Here is a 20842-nt window from a genome sequence, read left to right as displayed (position 1 = left end):
TTTAATGCTTGGCATCCAACTGATCAATCCAGGAATAAGTTGAAAGCACAAATACCAGTTAGTTGATTAAAAACATACCAGCACTAATAAAATATGCCAATCAATACTGCTTCAACTTGGTAACTTAGTACTTGGCTCATAAATGAGAAAAGAATGTGAAAACTGTTTATTGTTAAGTATAGTTTTAACTTGGCTAGATGTGTACCTTGTCTATAAATTTTGAGGGTGTGTCACGATTTAAAAACTGTTTTTAAGTAAGCTTTGTCAATAAATAATTCCCAGATACAAAGGAGCCACCAGACTGTTGTGCTTGATAAATTTACCCCCGTGGTGCAGATTATTGGGGCCATGAGCCTATTGTGTCACACAATGGATCCATCCAAAGTTACTGGGAAGTTGCTTTAATTCTGACAATTAGATTTTGAAATCTATTTCAAAATCAGCATCTCTTTCAGCCAGCACTAATCCTGGCTTAAGTTTATTACTTTGGTTCACAAAAACTAAGGAATAAAGCATGTGGTAGGCACACGGGGGTTAAAAACCTTAATATACTATATGTTTCTATTGTAGCCCTACCCTGCCCTATCGAATTAGTTATAATTATCCCAAAGGGAATGTTCTGAAGCATGCCCGCAGCCTCAATTTGAAGACTGTATAACAGAATTTTCAGAAGGCAGGCCGCTATCAACATTCTACGTTCTAAAGAGGTCATTACAGGGCGTTAGGTCAGAAACATCAAAGTCATTGTAAAAATCAATGTGAGAAATCACCTTCATTAGCAAGATTAGTTTTAGTAGGTAACCTGTGAGAACAGATAAAGTCTGAAGAGAGTTGTCTTACATAAAACTTCCCCACCCACTTTTGGTAGCGACCTTCTGAGGAAGTGCCAATTATGGGCGTCTAGTCAGATGGCACAGAGAGGGTGGTTTCTGACAGTGGGAGTCCTGCTTTCAGGTTAGGTCTGTTTACCTTGTGGACAATCTCTGATCCTCTCAAGCTCATGATGTGTGTGTGTGTGTGTCTGGATGTGGGTGGGAGAATAGAAGTGACTCTGACCCATCAAGGACATGGTAACACTGGTGTTGTGGAGAACTAGTGCATGGTTCTTTGCTCCTCCAATGTGATTAGTCTGTCCCCCCAGGGAAGGGTTAACCGTGCCAGTGTCAGGTCATCTACGCATGCTGAAGGTGGAGACAAGAGACAGAACTCACAGGCAGACCGTAGGGTCCTCTGGGTCCGGGTTCTCCCACAGCTCCTTTTTCACCCTAAAATGAAAGCCGTCAAGTTCAAATCATATACAAATGCCTATATTCACACCCTTTCCCTAATGGCCTGTATATAAAGCCTCCACGTGAGGTACCATTCTATCAAGATTCCAATGATGCAGGCTCTTCTGGGGTCTCTGTCAGTGATCAGGTAAAAGAAACCCACATTTAGGGGCGCCTGGGTGGCTCAGTCAGTTAAGCGTCTGCCTTCGGCTCAGGTCATGATCCCGGGGTCCTGGGATCGAGTCCCACACGTCAGGCTCCCTGCTCAGCTGGGAGCCCGCTTCTCCCTCTCTCTCTGCAGCTCCCCCTGCTTGTGTTCTTTCTCTCTCTCTGTCAAATAAATAAACTCTTTAAAAAGAAAAGGGAAAAAAAGAAACCCACATTTGCATATTTTATCAAATTACCTCTGAAAGAAGGGCAGTAAGAGTGCTGCAGCCCAGTTGTGCAAATGACTTGCATATTCTGGAGTGCTGTACTTGGGTTTCTTTGGCATTCGTGTGAAACATTTATTTGTTACTCACTATTTTAAGTTACTACATTTTTAAAATATAAGAATAAAATGTCTTTTTTTCCTATCAAATATCTCTTCTTTGGCAGCCTCTTCCTTGGCCGCCCTGGCCCTTTACCAAGGTATATTTTACTTTATAGCCTCCCACACAAGCAGACACGGGTGAGTTTTATTCTCTGTTGAGCTCCTCACTAGAATATGCACACTGGGGGCCAGGGCCTCTGGTTTGGCTCCCTCCTGCATCCTCACGGATCACAGTAGTGTCTGGTGCATCAGTAAATATTTGTTGAATTAATCAAGTCAAACCAGTACAATCCTGTACATATTTTGTTTCCTTTCTGAAAAAGAGAGTTTAAAAACTTTTGTGCCTTCTTCTAAATGCCTGAGAAGGTAGGCATATATGACCTTCATCACTTGCTCTCCACGTGCCTATTTAAATAGAATCTTTTGCTCCAGCTATAACAATATATGTGATAATGATAATCTTGAGGGCTTATAAAGAATAACGTGAGATTGGAGGTCATCCCATGAATACAAAATAATAATAAAGAGATCTTCTGCATTTCAAGTAGTGTTTTCTTCTGCTGCCATCTCCAAAATTAAAGTGTTTGTCAGGATTTAGCATGCAAACTTCAGGAGTAATGGTGATATATACATATATTTTTTTTAGACAGAGAGAGAGAGAGAGAGAGAGAGAGCACAAGCAGGGGGAGCAGCTGAGGGAGAAGCAGCTCCCCACTGAGCAGAAAGCCTGACTTGGGGCTCGATCCCAGGACCCTGGGATCATGACCTGAGCCGAAGGCAGACGCTTAACTGACTGAGCCACCCAGGTGATTTATATGAGTGGCCAAAAAGAAAATGTTACCTTCTTCTATCACACCCTTAAAGTTTAAAGGTTAGCAAATCTTTTTCATGGTTAAAATGCAAACTTCCTCTAGTAGCTGCATGTGCTGATGCAAGTATTATGCTGTGTGTTTCTGTACTCCCGATTCCCGTGTGAGCAAATTTCAAGTCACTATTCACATTCTTCTTTCTAAACTTAGGGGTTGGTGGGACTAATGAGCACTGTCACCTAGAGGCACATATCGTGTAGGGAGAGTACCGAAAATAAATATGATAAAAGCTTGTTGAACTTCTACTCATCATTACTTTATGTTTATTACCGAGAGATCAGCAATCCCATTCAGGAAGATGGCCAGGCTTTGAAATGAAACAGATTTAAATCTGAATTCCAGTTTGGCACTTACTGACTCTGTGGTCTTAGCTAACTTTCTTAACCTTTCTATGCCTGAGTTTCATTGGCTGTTAGATAAGAATAATAATACATATTCTGCAAGAATTTTTCTGAAGATTAAATGTGATTGTAAAATATGAAATGATATGTCACCAAATAATATGTCCCAAAAATAGTAGCCATTGTCATTAATATACAGTTAGAGGTCTTGTTTTTAACAACAAGGGTTTGGCAACCCATTCAAATTAAATTTCTTTCAGTTTGATCTGGCCGTGTGATTTATGATGTTTTAAAGATTTTATTTGTTTATTTATTTATTTTAGAGAGAGAGAGAGTGCACAGGAGAGGAAGAGGGAAAGAATCTCAAGCAGAATCCATGCTGAGCACAGAGCCCGACGCGGGGCTCGATCTTACGACCCTGAGATTGTGACCTGAGCTGAAACCAAGAGTCAGACGCTCATCCAACTGAGCCAGCCAGGTGCCCCTATTTATGATTTCTTAAATGGTGGTGGTGGTGGTGTATATGCGTTCGTGTGCAGGGGAGTGGGCGGTGTAGTAGGAGGTGGGGGCTTTAAAAGGAAAGCTCACATAACCTGGAGTAGGTCTAGTTTGAAAACTCTCCACAGATTTTTTTGATATAACTATTCCCTTTTTCCTCCTCTGACGGAGTACTTTCAGCTTTATTGTGTTTTTAAAATGTATACACCATGGCTTGTTTGAATTAAGTTGTCAGTAAAGCATTTGTCTGTGGAACTGCTCTTAGAGAATTGCTCATCCCAAATAATTACTTTTAGGTAATGTCAATTCCATTTCACTTGCCAGTGACAGCTTCAGAAGTGGACTCATGCCCCGATTCTGGCCAATGAGGTGCTGGGGCAAGTCTGAGGGGAGGCGATGGGGAAGGTTTGCTCATGCTGCTAAGGAAGAGACACGGGAGAAGATGATGTGTGTTGGTTCTCTGCGGATGCCTCACCAGAGGGGAGGCTTGTAGGGACTGTGACCAGCTTGCGTGATCAGAAGACCAAGCCAGCATGTGGAAAGGGCACAGAAGCAGAGCCGAGAGTCCCTCCTTTGAATATTTTGTTATATAAAACAACGAATTTCTCTATTGTCCTAGCCATTTTGAGTTGGGATTCTGTCACTTAGAGTCAAAAGCATCCTTGAAAATTTTTAATTTGAATATGAAATATGAAACGAAATAGGGATTTGAATTCTCCTGGATTAAATAATTCTTGAAAAACTTCTGAACCTCTCAAATTTAACACCCTTCACAGAGTTCCAAAGCAGTTAAGGCCAGATGAAGAAATCAGCTCAAGGCAGGGAGACCATCAGGTCCTTGAAGGGCTCACGCTGTCACTCACGTATTTGACATTACTGAATGACACTGTAGAATGCCTGGTTTCTTTTAGGCCCATCTCATTTCTTTCAGGCTCTTTAATTTGCATGTCTACACTGAGGAATTCTTCTCCAGTGGATTCCTGATTCCTCCCTCTTTAAAACTGGAAACTTTTCCAGGAGAGTCCAGATGGCACCTCAGTCAATTAACTTGGAGAATCGCACTCCAGTTTAGCACTTTGGGTGAGGGGCACTTGGAGAGTACTGATACATGATCCGGTTAAGATAGTTAACGTGCTGAGTAAATACAAGTGTAACACTTTACACTGCACACCATTTGACTTGAACTATGTCTTCAAAAATTCTTAGCGACTTCATTTGCTCTCGCTGAGACCTGATACTCTTGTGACACTGTGGAGCTCGGAAGTAGCAGCTGATTTACCAAACGGTAAACCCTCTTGAGCCCCAAGGGCATCCTGCCAAAAGACTACTTGAGATTTGCTGCTCCATTTTTAGTACATGGGCTGGATTTCTTGACACTGCTTGAATGTGTCAGCAGCATGAGGCTCTTTGCTTTTAAATATTTTTATTTAAGATGATCTTCGTAAGTCGGTTTGATTTCAGAAATCAGACGATTGCAGAGTCAGATGATTTATTCCTTTAGGACTCACCTCTTTCTAGAAGCATTCCTGGATAAAGCCAGACTTCCTCATCATTGTACGTACAGTCTGTGCTATTTGTATTCACTTTGGTCTCATTATCTGGCTATTTCTTGCCGATATTTTTTTCCCTCTGCAATTAGATTGTAAACTCTGCTAGGTCAGAGAAAATAGCTGCTTCCTTTACAGTATTGAGTAAATATATATAGTGTAGTAGTAAAAGGTTATAGGATGACGAATGCCAATTATGATGGCGTTATTCAATTCACTGCAGCAAATTAGCAAAATAGACTACACAAATGGGAGGAGAGTGCTTCCATTCCACACTAGGAGTACACTGTCGTTTTATAGATCATAAAATGTAATAAATATTTACTGAATGAAGGACCTCATTTTATAGAACACAGAATTATGGAATTGGGATGGATGCCAAAGAAATCACTCTGTGGCCCTCTATTTTTAAAGCAAATTACCCCAGACTGAAGAAACTCTATCTAGTTTTAAAAAGACTGCAGCTCGCACAATGAATCATCCCAACATTTAGAAGCCCTTACTCGTAGGACGCTTTCTTTCCGGCCTCTCCTGGATGGTGGGGAAATTGATGACACAATTCTGCTCAGACACAGAAAAAGCTTCCAAGTTTCCCAAAGTGAAGAAAAGAAAAAGTGGGAGAAAAACAGAGAAAGAGGGGAGAAAAGTTCCAGACAGATGACCAGCTGCTGAGGCTGCAATACATTTTTTGGTGTCAGATATTTATCTTCTGCTCTGAAGGTCTTTTTTTTGTTTTTGTTTTTGTTTTTTTTCTTCTCCCAAGGATATGGAAACAGGGCCTAGTAATAGGAAGGTTAGTGAAAGGTTTTTGTTCTATAGTGCGCTGAAATTATTTCCTTATGGCTAAAGAAAGGCAGCCTATTCTTCTGCTAAAAAAATAAATAAATAAAGGAGCATGTGTAACTGTGTTGAGAAGAATGCTTAGGTTTGGTAATTTCCTTTAAAAAATAAGTTATAACTTACTCTGAATGAATACAGTAGCTTTATATAAAAGATTGTCAACCAAATATGTAGTCCTGGATATTTTAGCCCCATGGACTTCAACTTTCTGGATTAAGGCCAAATGAAAATATCTTCCTTATGGGTTAAGAAGGAATGGTCTGAGCTATTTATTTTAGCTATATAGATGTATGCATGATTTTTGATTAAGGCAGCCACATTCTATTTTAATCAGTGTGAGAACTCTGATTAGGACTTAAGATGGCATATTTTCATTTAATATTTTAGATGGTCCTTTTCTCTTCTGGGGAATGAACAGTTCAACTAAAACAGAAAAGCCACACTGTGTTTTCTTTGGGTCACAGCTCAATAACCTCAGGAGCAACTTACTCTTTCTCCTTTGGGACCTGCGGGGCCATGGGGTCCCATAGGGCCATCTGTACCCTAAAAAAAAAGAGATAAAAATAAGATAATATGAGACATATCCCAAGGGCCATAAGAAAAGCAGTTATAACTCATCCCGGACTTTTCCTGGGTGAATGACGCCTTGAACGCAAGTAAGACGACTCATCTGCTTTCAAAGAGCTCTATACTTGATTCTTTCAGGCCAGTGGTTTCCAAGAAACTCATGCAGAAAGGATGAGTTATGTAACTGCGTATTTCAACGAAAGGCACACACGAGAAGATGGAAGTCGGATTTAATTATATACCTCCTCCCTGACTTCACGGAACATCTTCAGGAGAGAAACGGAGTCGTTTTCCCCTCATACCACTTCCCCAAGTCCATTCTCCACCCACTGTCACCCCCACGCTCCCGGGCCACGAAGCTTTGTTTTCAGCTGGTTAAGAGGCTTGAACGGTCACACAAGTGGAAAAAAATATGAAATAACCGAGAACAATATTGAACTGCCCAAACCAAACTTCCTTCGGCTCTGCGGGGAGCAGCGGGGGGCTTAGAGGAAAGGAGTGATTCTCAGAGGCTCTGCTGCTGCTTACAAGACACAAACCCGGCAGCCGGCTGATTTAATGGTATAATTGCCCCCTGGCCTCCTGGTGCAGGATTAGGATTTCTGTCTCAGACTGAATGGACATGGGAACACTAGGTCCAGTGAAAACAACGACTGCCTGAAGCAGGTTTTTAGAATTGAAGAGCTTGGAATTTCTTTTTGATTCTTAGACATGTAGCAAGGACTTCAAGTAATTTGCTCATTTTCAGGAAGACTGCGCTTATTTGCAAAGAATTTGTTCTAATATTTGCAAACATAGGAACTATTCCAGCACAGGTTTTTAACATAGTATTCCTATTATGTTCTAGTCTTCTTTTTTTCTTCTATCAGAGCTTTGTGATATGAAATCATTTAGGGCTTCAACCCATTCTGATGTTGGTGAATTCTCATCCTCTTATCTGATCTTTTTCTTACTGCCTGAACTCCCAAGTTCATCTTCAGAAGACTTCCAAATACTGATTATCTGTGGCTGATATTTAAGAGATGGAGCTGTTAAGAACCAAAGAAAAGAGACAAAATGACAGAAGACAGACAGGTCTTTCGATGAACAGAGATCTGAAAGTTAGTGTCAAGGTAGAACTTACCTTTTTAATACGGACAGAAACAAAAGGAAGAGCAAATTCAAATAAATTCACATTATTTTGATCCCTTCAGAGGAGCTTGCTCATGGAACTATAGGAAATGTCCATTAGCTCTGGAAAAATCTGTCTGGGATTCTAAGATAGTGAGGCTAATCAGACTGGTCATTCCTGCCACCTAGCAAGTTCTCCAGCCCGGAACTCGAGCTTCCGAAGGATGTCCTGCAGTTTAGGTTGTGAGTCAATCAGAGCTGCAGCCTCTGTTCTGCCCACCTTTCCCTTTTGTACCACATCTTTGTACACCTTCTCCTTTCACTCCAGTCTTATGTCCCCCTCATCACGTGATGGGAGTACATGGGGCAAAAGAGTCTGTCCCAAAGCACAAATTCATAGCCACAAAACATGTTGGAGCAAGATGAGGTACTGACTCACCCGGGATCCTGGCTTTCCGTCTAAGCCAGATGCTCCCTGTGTATTTGGTTGGTAGCAGGGTTGGTGGGTATGACACGAAGGACAAGAACAGAGATTAGTATGAGGTACTGATGAACAAATGTAACGCTTCAAACAACATCATACACAGTCACGGGGTTCTGGGATGAATATCACATCGCTACAAATTGTTAGTTTAAAAAAAAGAAACAAAACACGTGACAATAAACACCCCACAGATGATGGCATTTTAATGACATTTCCATTCGACAAATTCTTGTTTAGAAATCAAGATAATGAGGTTTATAAAGCGGGCTTTAAAGTAGTTACTGGTAACATTCACAGACTGCTAATTTCCATATGATACACATTTTCTAAAAAGTGTACTGTTGACAATAAACTTCTTTAGGTTTTGAAAAAAACATAATGGCCAATATTTTAAGAAAGGGCTCATTATAATAATCAATCAAAGTTAGCATTTCAGAGGAGAAGAAAAAGGCTCTAGTTTTTCTTGTTAAAACAGCACTTATGAATAACAACTGCAGAATTTCACCATGCCAAAATGACTGTGGATTTTACATGAACAATTCTCATTGTTTTCGGGTTTTCTTACTGTGTTCACATTAGTTACCACTAGAGGGACTTCTAGGAATAGGAAAAAGCAGGAAAAAAATTTCACGAGTCCAAACAATAAATAACTGTCACAAACAAAATTGTTCCTCAATTCACTTCAAACAATCATTGCATCAAAGTCTGAAGGGGAGATGCTTTAAAAATATAATGTTATTCTCAGGCAATGCATGCCTTTTTTTTTTTTTTTTTTTTACCTTGAACTCCAAGCTATGCATAGTGTATGATTAAAATATGACATTTTCAATGCTTGTTTCAAGAATAAGCACAATTACTTCTTTGAATATGTCTTTTGTATCTCAAAACTCAAATACTGACTTACAGTCCTTTAAAAATATTGATTAAATCAAGGAGTATTTAAGAAAGACGATACACTAGCCCTATAAATTCTCTTGGCAAGGTTGAAGAACTATGTTCCCATTTTATGCTTCAGATATAGTTAATAATAAAAAATGGAAGAAAAAATCTATTCCAGCTGCAAACTCTACCAATAACGCTATACTATATATACTAGGATGTTTTTGGTTTTTTATTTTACAATTTCTTCTGTATAGTTCTATTATGAGTCAGACTGTAATTGCAAAATGCATCTTTAGTTAGCAATGATTAAAATTTTTAAAAATCTGTGTGGTGCTTAATGCTAACATATGTAGAGCCTTGACTAAATATTGCATAGAAATTATCACTAGCTCTAACTATGAAATTAGGGCAAACTTTAATGAAATCACATTGAGGGTTTAATAAAACAGAAACCCAAACTTCCTTTTGCCTTTTGATACTTTGTTCAGAGTCACCATTGTTATAACATTTAAAAACAAATAGGGAGATGGTAAAATTTTGTACTGATAGTATAACATTATATTTGTTTGGAATGTGAATTAATGACTCACATATATTATAGAGGTATTGTGCCTCTAGTCCATGGTCTAATTGGTGTGATTTAACCTATACTCTAATACACGGTTTATATCATTCACTCATAAACGAGTACATATTGAGCATCTACTATGTGCCTGATCTATGTAAGGCACTGGCTAATGAGTAGAATACTTTAGAACTTGGGGCGCCTGGGTGGCTCAGTTGGGTAAGCGACTGCCTTCGGCTCAGGTCATGATCCTGGGGTCCTGGGATCGAGTCCCGCATCGGGCTCCCTGCTCGGCAGGGAGTCTGCTTCTCCCTCTGACCCTCCTCCCTCTCATGCTCTCTGTCTCTCATTCTCTCTCTCTCAAATAAATAAAATCTTAAAAAAAAAAAAAAAAGACTTAAAAAAAAAAGAATACTTTAGAACTTAAAGTACCAACATTTTTTAATATGTTAAAATATGTGTATAAACTATTTTCTACCAATTTTATGTCTTATTTTAATAACGTAATTTATAATGTTCTTTACTGACTTTTATCTGCATTCACTGAATAGTCAGCATGCTAAAACCTTGAAACTAAAACCTCATATTTAACAATCATTTTTAAAAATCTCTTTTTAGTTATAGGAAGAAGACCGGCATAAAGTGCATACAAGATGAAAATTCCCTTTTCACTAAAAATAAAAATCTCAAAAAATAAAAAACAAAAAAATCTCAAAAAAAATCTCGAAACTACTGCAAAATACTTCTTCCATCCTGTCCACTGTTGCCAAAAGAACCAGGTAAGAGGGCATTTTCAAAACAAACAACACAAAACATTTAGACCATGATAGGATTGATTAATGTAAGGAGCCACGGCACTGACCTCACGCCATCAGCAATGGCCAATTGCATACCTGCCACCCAACAGAGGGCTACAATTTTTGGTATCAAAAGAGAAAAAAAACTGAGGGAGGATTCTGAACTGCACTAAATTATTAAAACATTTGGGAGAAATTAGGACATAATCAGCACAATGCTTTTTTTTAAGGGCAGGGTGATGGGAGAAGAATCATCCGTGTTTGAAGAGGAAGGTTGGCATGTATGTAATTGAATGACAGAACACTTAGAGCATCGCTTGTCACGGGATCTTCCTCTGACACAAGAGCAGGCATCAAACAAAACTGGGCTGAGCTCTGCTCTAATAGAATATGTTTTCCAGTCACAGAAATCTCACATGTAAGATAGTCACCGAGTAAACCAGAGTTGTTACTTAGGGTAGAAAGAGAAGTCTGAGATTTGCACTGAAATGGAAAGTTTTCTTTACTTACTGGAAGACCAAGGGGTCCTCTGTCACCCTTTTGACCTGGTTCACCCTTCAATCCTTTAACACCATTTAACCCTGGTTCACCCTAAATGCAAAAGCAAATGCCAATTTTGGTTGCTATCATGGGTGTTTCAACTGCGAAAGAAGAGAGCCAGTCTCTGAAATGGTTGCAGATTCCAGTTCTAGGTAACAGCAGAGTCAGGCTAGACTTGTCTTGCATCCATTCAAAATTCATTTCAGACATTTAAAAAAAATTAATAAACTGAAATTGACAAATAATATTCTAGGAAGCAAAACTCCTGAGCAAGTGTACTCTTTACAACTGAAATGCATATGACTGAGTTCCACAGTTTTCAGTTCTACATCAGAGAAACTGGTGTTATGCTACCTTGTTCTCACCAAGCAAATCAAAGACAGAGTGGAGGATGCTGAAGGAGGTTCAGTAGGAAAAACCCACTCTGCTGGAATGAAAAACTGGAATATGCAGGACAGTGTTATATACAGATATTTTAAGCCTTTAAGCATTTTGCCCTGGGGAATGAGCTAGAAATGTAGCAGCTGATGTTTGAAGTAGTGCCATTTAGTGAGTCCTCATTCACTGACATTGCCAAGTCAGATCCCTACATGGATTAATCCACAGAATAGACAACAAATAGCTAACCCCAGAAGAGAATATGAAGACCACAGTGCTTAAATGTAATTTTACTAACTGTATTTCTATCCAATGTTAAAATAAAGAAGGATGGAATTTAACCTCAGGTGACATTACAAAAGTCAAGGTAAGTGAGAAATTCTCTTGACTCTGATATTTAAAAACCTAAGAATACAGTACAACTATTTTCTATGAGAAGCAACATGTTAGGAGTAAGAGTCCTGACCTGTCCACTTTTCAACTTTTAAGTAAAGGCATTAATTTCATCACAAAAGTCTGGAAAGATTCGTGAAAGGAAGATGCAGTCTCAAATGCCCTATAGAGTCTCGCTGGGTAGGAGTGGGAGCGGGGAGAGAGTGTGCTTCTGTGGCAGGAGGAATTACTAACCTCGGCAGTATTTTCCCCATTTGTCTGACTGAGGGAAGTCAGTGTGATGTTTGTTAAACACAGAGTCCAGGGCCCCACTTAGCGTTGAACTTCCAAAGGGGTCACAACGTAATGAACACATTGGCATGACCTGGTGGGTTCTGGGGATTCTGAAGGCAGGATGTTTGCTGTGCTGCCACTATAGGAAGTCCAAATGTGCTGTGGTGGGTGAAGTGTGATCCTGGGAATGTCCCAGAGCTAAAGTCAATGTGAGGTTAAGGCCAAGGCTCAAGAGTCGGCTTTAGTTAACTGGTCTCAACTTGAGATTGATGGCTTTGCCTGTATGTGGACTTTCCACTAGAGGTCTTGTGATGATGAATAGGCAGGGCTGCCTTGGTAGGTCATGAAATTCTGTGGTGAGGAATCAGACATTGACACAAGTGGGCATTAACTGAGAAGGTGAATTTATAAACAATCAAATGTAGTGGCAGAAAGACCAAATTCTAACTCTGGACCTAAGTTCCAGTCCCAGATCAGTCATTTAATTAGCAGTGTAACTCAGGGCAAATAATCTAAATTTCATGGGCCTATAGTTTATCATCTGTAAAATCAAGGAATGAGCACAGGTAACCTATAAGGTCTTTTCAACTTTATAATTTTCTGAAATCTATGATTTAAGTGGTGCCTTGAAATCCAAGGAGAAGCCTAGAGTAGGAACTGCTGATTTAGTCCAGAGTGGGGAAAAGAGACCCAGAGAGGTTTAGATAACTACCAAGACCACAAAGCTGACAGATGGGCTCTCTCTTCTGACCCCCAGAAAACAATGCCCTTACCCCAAACTATAATCCATACTTCTGAGACATTGTCACACACTGCCCTTACCAGAAGATAGGGTGTTCTATGAAGAGGCATGAACTCTTCCCATTCTTGAGTGAGTCACCTGCCTGACCCCAAAAGTGAAACTTAGTTTTCTGGGGTCAGACCAATACTTCTACACTCCTAAAGTTGGGTGGGCCAGGGGAAGCCTAAGCTTTCTCATTTCTAGCTCTTGCATTTATGTGTTCCCCTACCCCTCACCATTTAAACGCACCAACTCTCTCCTGAGGAGCTTTCAAGAGTGCTTGAAGCTTCTCTCATGCATTTTTCCCCTTGAATTCTTAAATTCAGAACAAAGCATAAAATCACAAGATGCTAACAACTGACATTTATTGGGTGTTTATCGACAACTGCACCAGATATTTTGCTTAAGTATCTTATAAATATACCTCATTAAATTATCACAACACTAGGAGGTAAGTTGCCTAGTTGAGTAAGCAAAGGATCAGAGCAGGTAAATAGTCTGCCCAAGGTGACACAGCCTATCAGTGTCAAAGCTGAGATTAGAACATAGGTACTCATTACATACGCTCTCTAGAAGAAGGAACCTTTCTTTCAGGGCTCATTTTAATCTTCCAAGATGTCCTCTTGGTCTACACAAAAGCAGAGAACAGGTGCAAACCATCTTTACAACATAAACTGCACTAATTCTGACAAGGAGGGGTATTCTCTATTGTTTTCTTGTTAATCCAGAGTATAAAATACATGTAAGTGATGTAATCTTCTCTTCACTAGAGCACACCTGATCCACCCCACCCCATTCTAGACCAGTGATCTCTGGGGGAGTACAAAATTAAGATGTTGGATAGTCAAAGCATTTAGATGCAGTACTGTTATATGACAAACAAGGAGTATCAGTAACATCTGAATCTGCAACTAACGATACATAATAAGAAAGAGCATCTGGACTAGTCTGAGAATCTCATCAGATTCACTTCTAAATTGTTGATTTTGAGTATATTATGATTAGTAACTTAAGAAACTTACATAGTGTCATGGAAAAAGGCAAAATGAGGAATAATTCATCTCCAGGTGATATCACTTAAATCTGTTGTAAGTCATTCTGTGTTGTGAGATTCAAACATCTGGATACTTAAAGGCTTAAAGATTATCAACATTACTTGACAGATAAATAAGACAGGACAGACATGCTTCTGTCATGCTTCTCCATGATTAACAAAGAAACAGAAATCAAATAATCAAGGGATTTTTTTTGGATTACCTTTGGTCCAGGAAGTCCATGGGGTCCCTGAAAATGAAAAACACAGATTTTAATTAAGAATTGATTCACTATTTCCTAGCAGAAGTGATTATTGTATAGCATAACCAAAGAGATGTATAACAAGAATCCTCCTGTTTGAGCTATAGCTAGGAGCAAGCCAGTGGATGCTATCACCTAGTGAAAGTTCCTTCTAGCTCTCGGATTGTTCTGTAATTGGAAATTCACTAACAGCAATTCTTTCTGCTAAATACCTGTGAGAGGGAGGGAGAAATCTGCCAGGGTTATGTGGAAGAAAAAAATTTTTTTAAAGTACTGTGACTACACTACCCCTATTTCTCAAATCCACATTTTTATAAAATCTAGGTGGAAAATGTGAAACATGTTATGAGTTTATATGGAATAGAGGTAGGTCTTAAAATACAGAAATTTGCCAAAGAAAAGTTCCAAACTTTAAGTATGGGTGAAGAGGAGACCATTTACATTATTGAGTCCTCTAGACCCAAGAGGAATCTAAAGGAAGAGGGAAATGAGGAGATGACAGTCAAGTTTGGAGCCCTGTTGCAATTTAATTAATTCAATTAATTTAATTTAAGACGAAGGAAAGTATTTTAATACAGGAGCACTAAGCATTATTAGTTAGAATGCATTTGTTCTTACAAAGATGAATTCTTCAAGGCTCTCGTAATAGTTGTTTACCAGTGGAAAGAAGTTATAATGCATACATGAATCAGGGTTTTTCCCCTGTATTTTGTGGAAAATCTAACTATAGATAGAGACTAATTTCCAACCTAGATTAGCTTAAGATTATTATGGGTTGTTTTAAACTTTTCAAGTGATTTAAATGAACTCTTTGGAGAGGGGAGTATTTAAATACCCAACAGCGAAATCATACAACAGTACGAAAAAGTTTTTTACCAAACAATATACAGATAGTTGTTACATATGTCTATATTGGAATAATATTTTCCCTTTAGGTAAGTGGCAGATAAGCATTTTCAGGAAATGGCTGTTACTTTATCAAGTAGTCTTATTTCAGTAATGGTGTAACATCCCTTTAAAGTGATTAATTTTATATGAACAGGATATAGCATTTTAAAATTTAATTTTCTAACTTAAAGTGGAGGGAGTATAAAAAAAAGCCCCAAGTATGCCATTTATTTAATTCTTAATGAATTGTTTAGTTTTAAGAAAATAAGTTTAATGATAACTTTTTTGTGGTATGAAATAGAAATGGCAGTTAGTAAGAAATAGATGATTGGGTCTACGGCTATGCTTTGTGGCTTAGATCATTTCAGTGACACTCTTTCTTAGAGCACAACAGGAGGAAAGAGTGACCCATGGTTTATTTAATCTGTATGATTGAAGATGTGGGGTTTATTGAGACACCTTAGAGATGAATGTGACCTTAGACGCTACCTAACTTGTCTGAGTCCTGCCCCAGTCAAAGGCATTTGAAGCACTCCGCCTTCTACGTTCTAGCTTTAACACTAGTGCCATTGGGTGGACATTTTAAGAATTACACCGGTTTAATGGCTGCCTTCAGCACCTGACATGAGTTCTATGAGAGCATGGCCATTGACTCTATTGGTCACTGAGGTATACTTGTAGTAAACACTGGATCCACCAGAGTACCATAAAGATGAGAAGAAAAAGAAGCAACAAGATATGTCATCTGTGGAAGTGAGCTTCAATTTTTACCATATTATTTTATAAGTGTTCCTATCAAACATCTCATTAAAGGATTTCAACCAAAGTTGGTTAGACACATTCATTAATGGCTACAATTATTAATCTTGTTATGCTACTAATGGCCTAAACAGTGGTTGGTTAAGATGATTTTTTGATGTTCATACTGTAGGTTGGAGTAAAGCTTGTTAAATCTACCTTCAAGTCTCCTATCACAAAACTACTCTATGTCTTTTCAAGAGATGCGTTTGGGGGACTGAAAGACAGCACTATAATAAAGTCAGTATATCTCAAAGCACCTTGTATTTTCTGTCCATTCCAGAGAGTAGCACAAAATACAAACTGGCTGTTTTGAGGGATTGTGTTCTTGTTTTTTTCTAGTAGCATGCTTGTAAATAAATGATTACATTTTGTAGAGAAGAAAGGCTTACCATGGGGCCTGGTGGGCCATGGGGGCCTGGTGGGCCTGGTGGGCCTATGATCTGTATGTCCAAAACATAAACAAGGATTTGGTTACTTGATTTAGATAAGGCAGTTTGGCTTGAATCTTATGCTGGCGTTCTGCTAAGGCCATTAATAGCTGCAGTGGAAGAATACTAGAAGAAGTGATGCATTTAATTCTTTACCTTTAGAAATTCCTTCATGAGAATTAAAAAAAAAAAAAACCACTTAAAAAAATACAGTTGTTTTACAAAAACCAGAATAAATTTAAAGTACATTAAAAGAGAAGAGAGCAACTGATTACCAAGAAATGCTATAATGCCACAACCACTATTAAACTCTCAAATTATTTCACTGAGTAGCAACAGGGCTCTGGAGAAAAAAAAAAGTATGTTCTGTATTCACAAAGCTCTACCCAAAAGCATTATGGGAAAACCATTGATTTTCTCCTTACGATTAAAGAGTCCCCTAAAAAACTGCTTTTAACTCAGACCTCTGAGACAATTTGTCTCTCATTGTACAAGGCCGACAGACATATTCTCTACAGTTTGACAAACTAAGAGGTTCACGGTCTTTCTACTGTTGATAAGCCATCTGGCACAGGTCGAACTGGGTAAATAAAAGGTCTGTTTCAGAGTTCTTTAGGAACCATGGGAGTTCAGCTGCCATGGACTTACAGAAGGACCCTGAGGACCTGGCAATCCGGAGTCTCCTTTTTCTCCTTTCATTCCATTGGCACCCTACAAATAACCAGTAAGAGTTGAGATGGTAAAGTTGTTCCCGAAGTGTAAGACCCATCATTCTTTTGAAATTTTTATAACATTATACACATGATATATAAAAGAAGGATTTATCCCCTTGCATTTTAATCTCAAACAGCAAGCTTCTCCAAATCTCTAGGATTGTGGGTGATATGTGAAATAAAATATAAAGTAAATAAAAACTAGGGTAGGCTTGATTGGTTAAACTTATACATTGTTAAATATATCAGATTATAAATGTTCTATTTCTTATGATGGTGCTCACTTTAAATAGCAAAGTTCAGTCTTTTAACTTAGTTTTCATTGACATTTATTTATACACTTCCTTGCTTTAAAATAGATCTAGGGCAGTGCAGTTTTCTACATTTTTTTCTATTTTTCCTTCCAAATTCTCAGTAGAAATTATGGGGTAAAACCATAAAAACACCATTCCATTCACACAAAGGGAACACTTTTCAAGAGTAACTTGTTTTTAAATTGTTTTACATTTTTTAGTTTGTTAATTTTTTTATTATTATAGTTTATTTAAAAGTGACCAGCTACCACCATTCTATGCATACCAAATTAAAGTAATCAACTATATTTATTTTACTATCTTCTGATGAAAATAATTCAGGAAAACATGAAGGTTTATTTTATAATTCATTTGGTTAGATGCTTTAAAACTTGTTTTAGTGGCCCAGTTGGAGTCATTTACCAACAATACCTCAAATATTTAAAAATAAAAATATTACATTTTTATGTAATATTAACCACTAGATGAGACTGCAGCTAATCATATAACTCTTTTTTGATTATTTAATTTATCTTAATATGAACACAACCTAAAAAGTATAAACATACCGGTAATCCAGGAAGTCCAATTCCTCCTTTTTCACCTGGCATACCTGGGTCCCCCACGTCTCCCTTTGAGCCTTTAAGTCCCTACAAATGATATGGTTTGCATGTAAGAATCATACTGACCCTTGATAATAACATTCTAGGGAAAACAGAATTCCAGATCAATTTTGTCAGTGGGTGGCCCCATGCTGAGATGATTCTGATTTTTACTATTAGGTAGAGTTATTTCTTATAGCAACCTTCCACATTGAATCAATACTATTTCCTCATGTAATGAGAGGGGTTAAGTTCTACTACTTAGGTCATTTAAGTATGAAAATCATGAATTTAGGTGTTAACATAGTTTCTCCTGATTCTGTATTTTTACCTGGAAGCTAATTCGATACCACTGGTCCTGAAAACAATTTAAGGGATTAAATTCTCAGCAGGACAATATACATTTTGAACCAGGACTAACGTTATAATAACAAAGGTTCCAATAAATTTCTCCCATCTCTATCCATACTTCCCTACCCCTCTTAAAAGCAGGCAGAAGTTCCAGTCACCATCAGTTTCAATGGTTCAATATAGAGAAAGGTAAATAATGTCGGCACCAATCATTAGGTGCCTAGTCATTAGGCACCAGTGCTCAATTAAGTTTAGAAACACTTCAACTTTTCCACAGTGTTATTTTATTCTCATGACATCCCTGTGAGGTGATCCATGAGGTTATTTTAATTCATTTACAGTGAGAAAACAGATGTATTTTTTGAGTGCTAGCAAATCTGAATTTTGTAATAATAAGAATACTGAAGTTAATTTATATTGTTAAGCATTTTCATCCAAGGGGCTTCACTATCCTACGACCAGATGGCCCATTCTTGAGCAGGGATGATCATAGTTTTGATAGTCAGGGGCCCCTGGCTGCACAAACCTGTTCATCTTTTCCATACTACAAACTACTTAAGGACAGGAACATGTCTTTTCTTTACTTTTACCTATAGCACTTAGTTCAGAATCACTCGCTAGGTGGGTGGGTGGGTAGGTATCTGAATGGGCAGATGGATCTTACTGGTTAATCAGCTCCTGGTTGGTTTTAGGAAGCTAGTGATGGAGAGTAGCAGGGTAGCCAACCTCTGCTATTAGACTTAATAGCAGAAGAAGAACTTGTGAAGCTTATAGAAAAAAAAATCCAGCTATTGTATATGTAGGGACCATGTAGTATGTTACTCTGCATGTCAGATTAATTATTTTTAATGACTAACATTGGGAAAGGAATACAGCTAGCTTTTCTTTGTATTCTCTTTGAGAGAGAGAGAGAGAAAGAGAGAGAGAGCATGAGTGGGAGAGGTACCGGGGGAGGGAGAGAGAATCCCAAGCAGACTCCCAAGCTGAGTGTAGAGCCCAATGCAGGGCTCTATCTTAGGACCCTTAGATTATGACCTGAGCTGAAACCAAGAGTTGGACGTTTAACGAACTGTGCCACCCAGGTGCCCTAATACAACCAGATTTTTAAATTCTAATGTGATTTCTGATTAATAATAGCAAATCATCTAAAGTCTCTTAATTTTTTAATTATCACATTTATTTAATGTGACATTATAGGATTTCAACATTCAACTCTGATACTAAGATAACTCTTAAACTTAATTTCTTTTTTTTTATTTTATTATGTTATGTTAATCACCATACAGTACATCATCAGTCTTAATTTCTTATCTAATACTGTCTCCTGGGGAGCATATTTTGCCAATTAGATGAAGAATCCTTTTGATTTCTTATGATCTTTTTTTTTAAGACTTTATTTATTTATTTAACAGAGAGAGACACAGTGAGAGAAGGAACACAAGCAGGGGGAGTGGGAGAGGGAAAAGCAGACTCCCCACTGAGCAGGGAGCCCAATGCGGGGCTCGATCCCAGGACCCTGGGATCATGATCCGAGCCGAAGGCAGACGCTTAACGACTGAGCCACCCAGGCGCCCCTGATCTTCTTGATTTTAGCCATTTCTTGAGTAAATAATGGAAGCCCAGAAAACATCAAATATCTTGAAGCTAACCATTGTGATTTGACTCTGAATTTCCCATAGTGTCCACATTCTCCTAGTCAGATTCTTTTTGGGCAGAGGTAAACCACAACTTCTAGGCCAAATCCAGCCCAGGGATTATTTTTGCATAGCCTGAATCTTTGAAAAAAATTTTAAGGGGTGTTCAGATAAAAAACAAACGTGACAAAGACCCTATGTGACCTGCAAAGCCTAAAACATTTACTATCTGGTCCTTTATAGAAAAAGTTGGCCAACCTCTGTTTTAAGGGAAACCTTTGGAGATACTGCCATATTCTGTGAAGGTACAAATACCCAACTTGTTTCTGTTTTTTTCCAATGATCTTGAAATTTAGGTGTAATCTTTATTTGGGAAAAAATATTGTCAAAATAACGTATGTAAGCAATATCTAATTTTGTGGAAACTTTGATTGAGTGATTTTAATCTTGAATGATTTGTATTCACTGACAAAAATTAGCCTATTCTTACTAAATTGGTAATGATCTTATAAGTCTAATAAAAATTTACTGAAGTGTCACTGGTAGATTGATAAGGAGTATTAAGACAAAACTAAAATGTCATTATCGCTTATATGTTTCTGCAAAGAAAACTAATGTCTAATTTAAAACCAATTGCTTTTTAGAGTTAATGTAATCTCTACAACAGATGGTGAAAAAAGAGAGAGGATATCATATATCAACACTCATGTCTTTTTGGCTCCAAATCTATAATAAAAGTGGTGATCAATTATGATGCTTTAAATGATAGTATATATCTTTGAAAATTACCTGCTCTCCATCAACTCCTGGGATTCCTGGAGATCCTGGTTCTCCCTGTTAATATAAAAAGTGATGGCTTGCCTCCATTTATCATTGGTAAATAAAAGTCATGTTAGCTGGTGACAGTACAATTTGACTTTCAGCAAATGCATCATAACCCAGGAACAGTTCGTTACATCATACACATATCAAAACTAAGTGAAATAACATTTTCTTGAAGATTATATATAACAATACTTATAAGTGGCTAAGATCAAATGTTTTTATTTTTTGCCCCAAGTGAGATGTAGGCTAAAGGAAAAAATGGTGAAAGAAAAACTGATAGAGATTATTTGGTGGCTGACCATATTCTATAAAAACAACCTATATGCCTTAGTTAATTTTTTTCTCC

At 38.0% G+C, this 20842-nt stretch overlaps 1 protein-coding gene across 1 annotated transcript in view; it reads right to left on the bottom strand.

Moving 5' to 3' along the window:
• Nucleotides 1–20842, bottom strand: part of COL25A1 (collagen type XXV alpha 1 chain) — a 461910-nt gene that overhangs the window by 17275 nt on the left and 423793 nt on the right. The window contains exons 25-33 of the mRNA XM_081812014.1: nt 20461–20505; nt 17654–17734; nt 16727–16789; nt 16040–16090; nt 13923–13949; nt 10811–10891; nt 8012–8047; nt 6385–6438; nt 1212–1265 (exon numbers count right to left, since the gene is read on the bottom strand). Of these exons, the coding sequence (XP_081668140.1) occupies nt 1212–1265; nt 6385–6438; nt 8012–8047; nt 10811–10891; nt 13923–13949; nt 16040–16090; nt 16727–16789; nt 17654–17734; nt 20461–20505 (492 nt within the window). The remainder of the gene's footprint in view (nt 1–1211; nt 1266–6384; nt 6439–8011; nt 8048–10810; nt 10892–13922; nt 13950–16039; nt 16091–16726; nt 16790–17653; nt 17735–20460; nt 20506–20842) is intronic.

This window comes from Leptonychotes weddellii, chromosome 2 (genome assembly GCF_054177405.1).
Source record: "Leptonychotes weddellii isolate Sample4059 chromosome 2, ASM5417740v2, whole genome shotgun sequence".
NCBI classification, from domain to species: Eukaryota; Metazoa; Chordata; class Mammalia; order Carnivora; family Phocidae; genus Leptonychotes; species Leptonychotes weddellii.
Note: the sequence above shows the minus strand (reverse complement) of the source record. Positions and strands in the feature narration are given on the sequence as shown.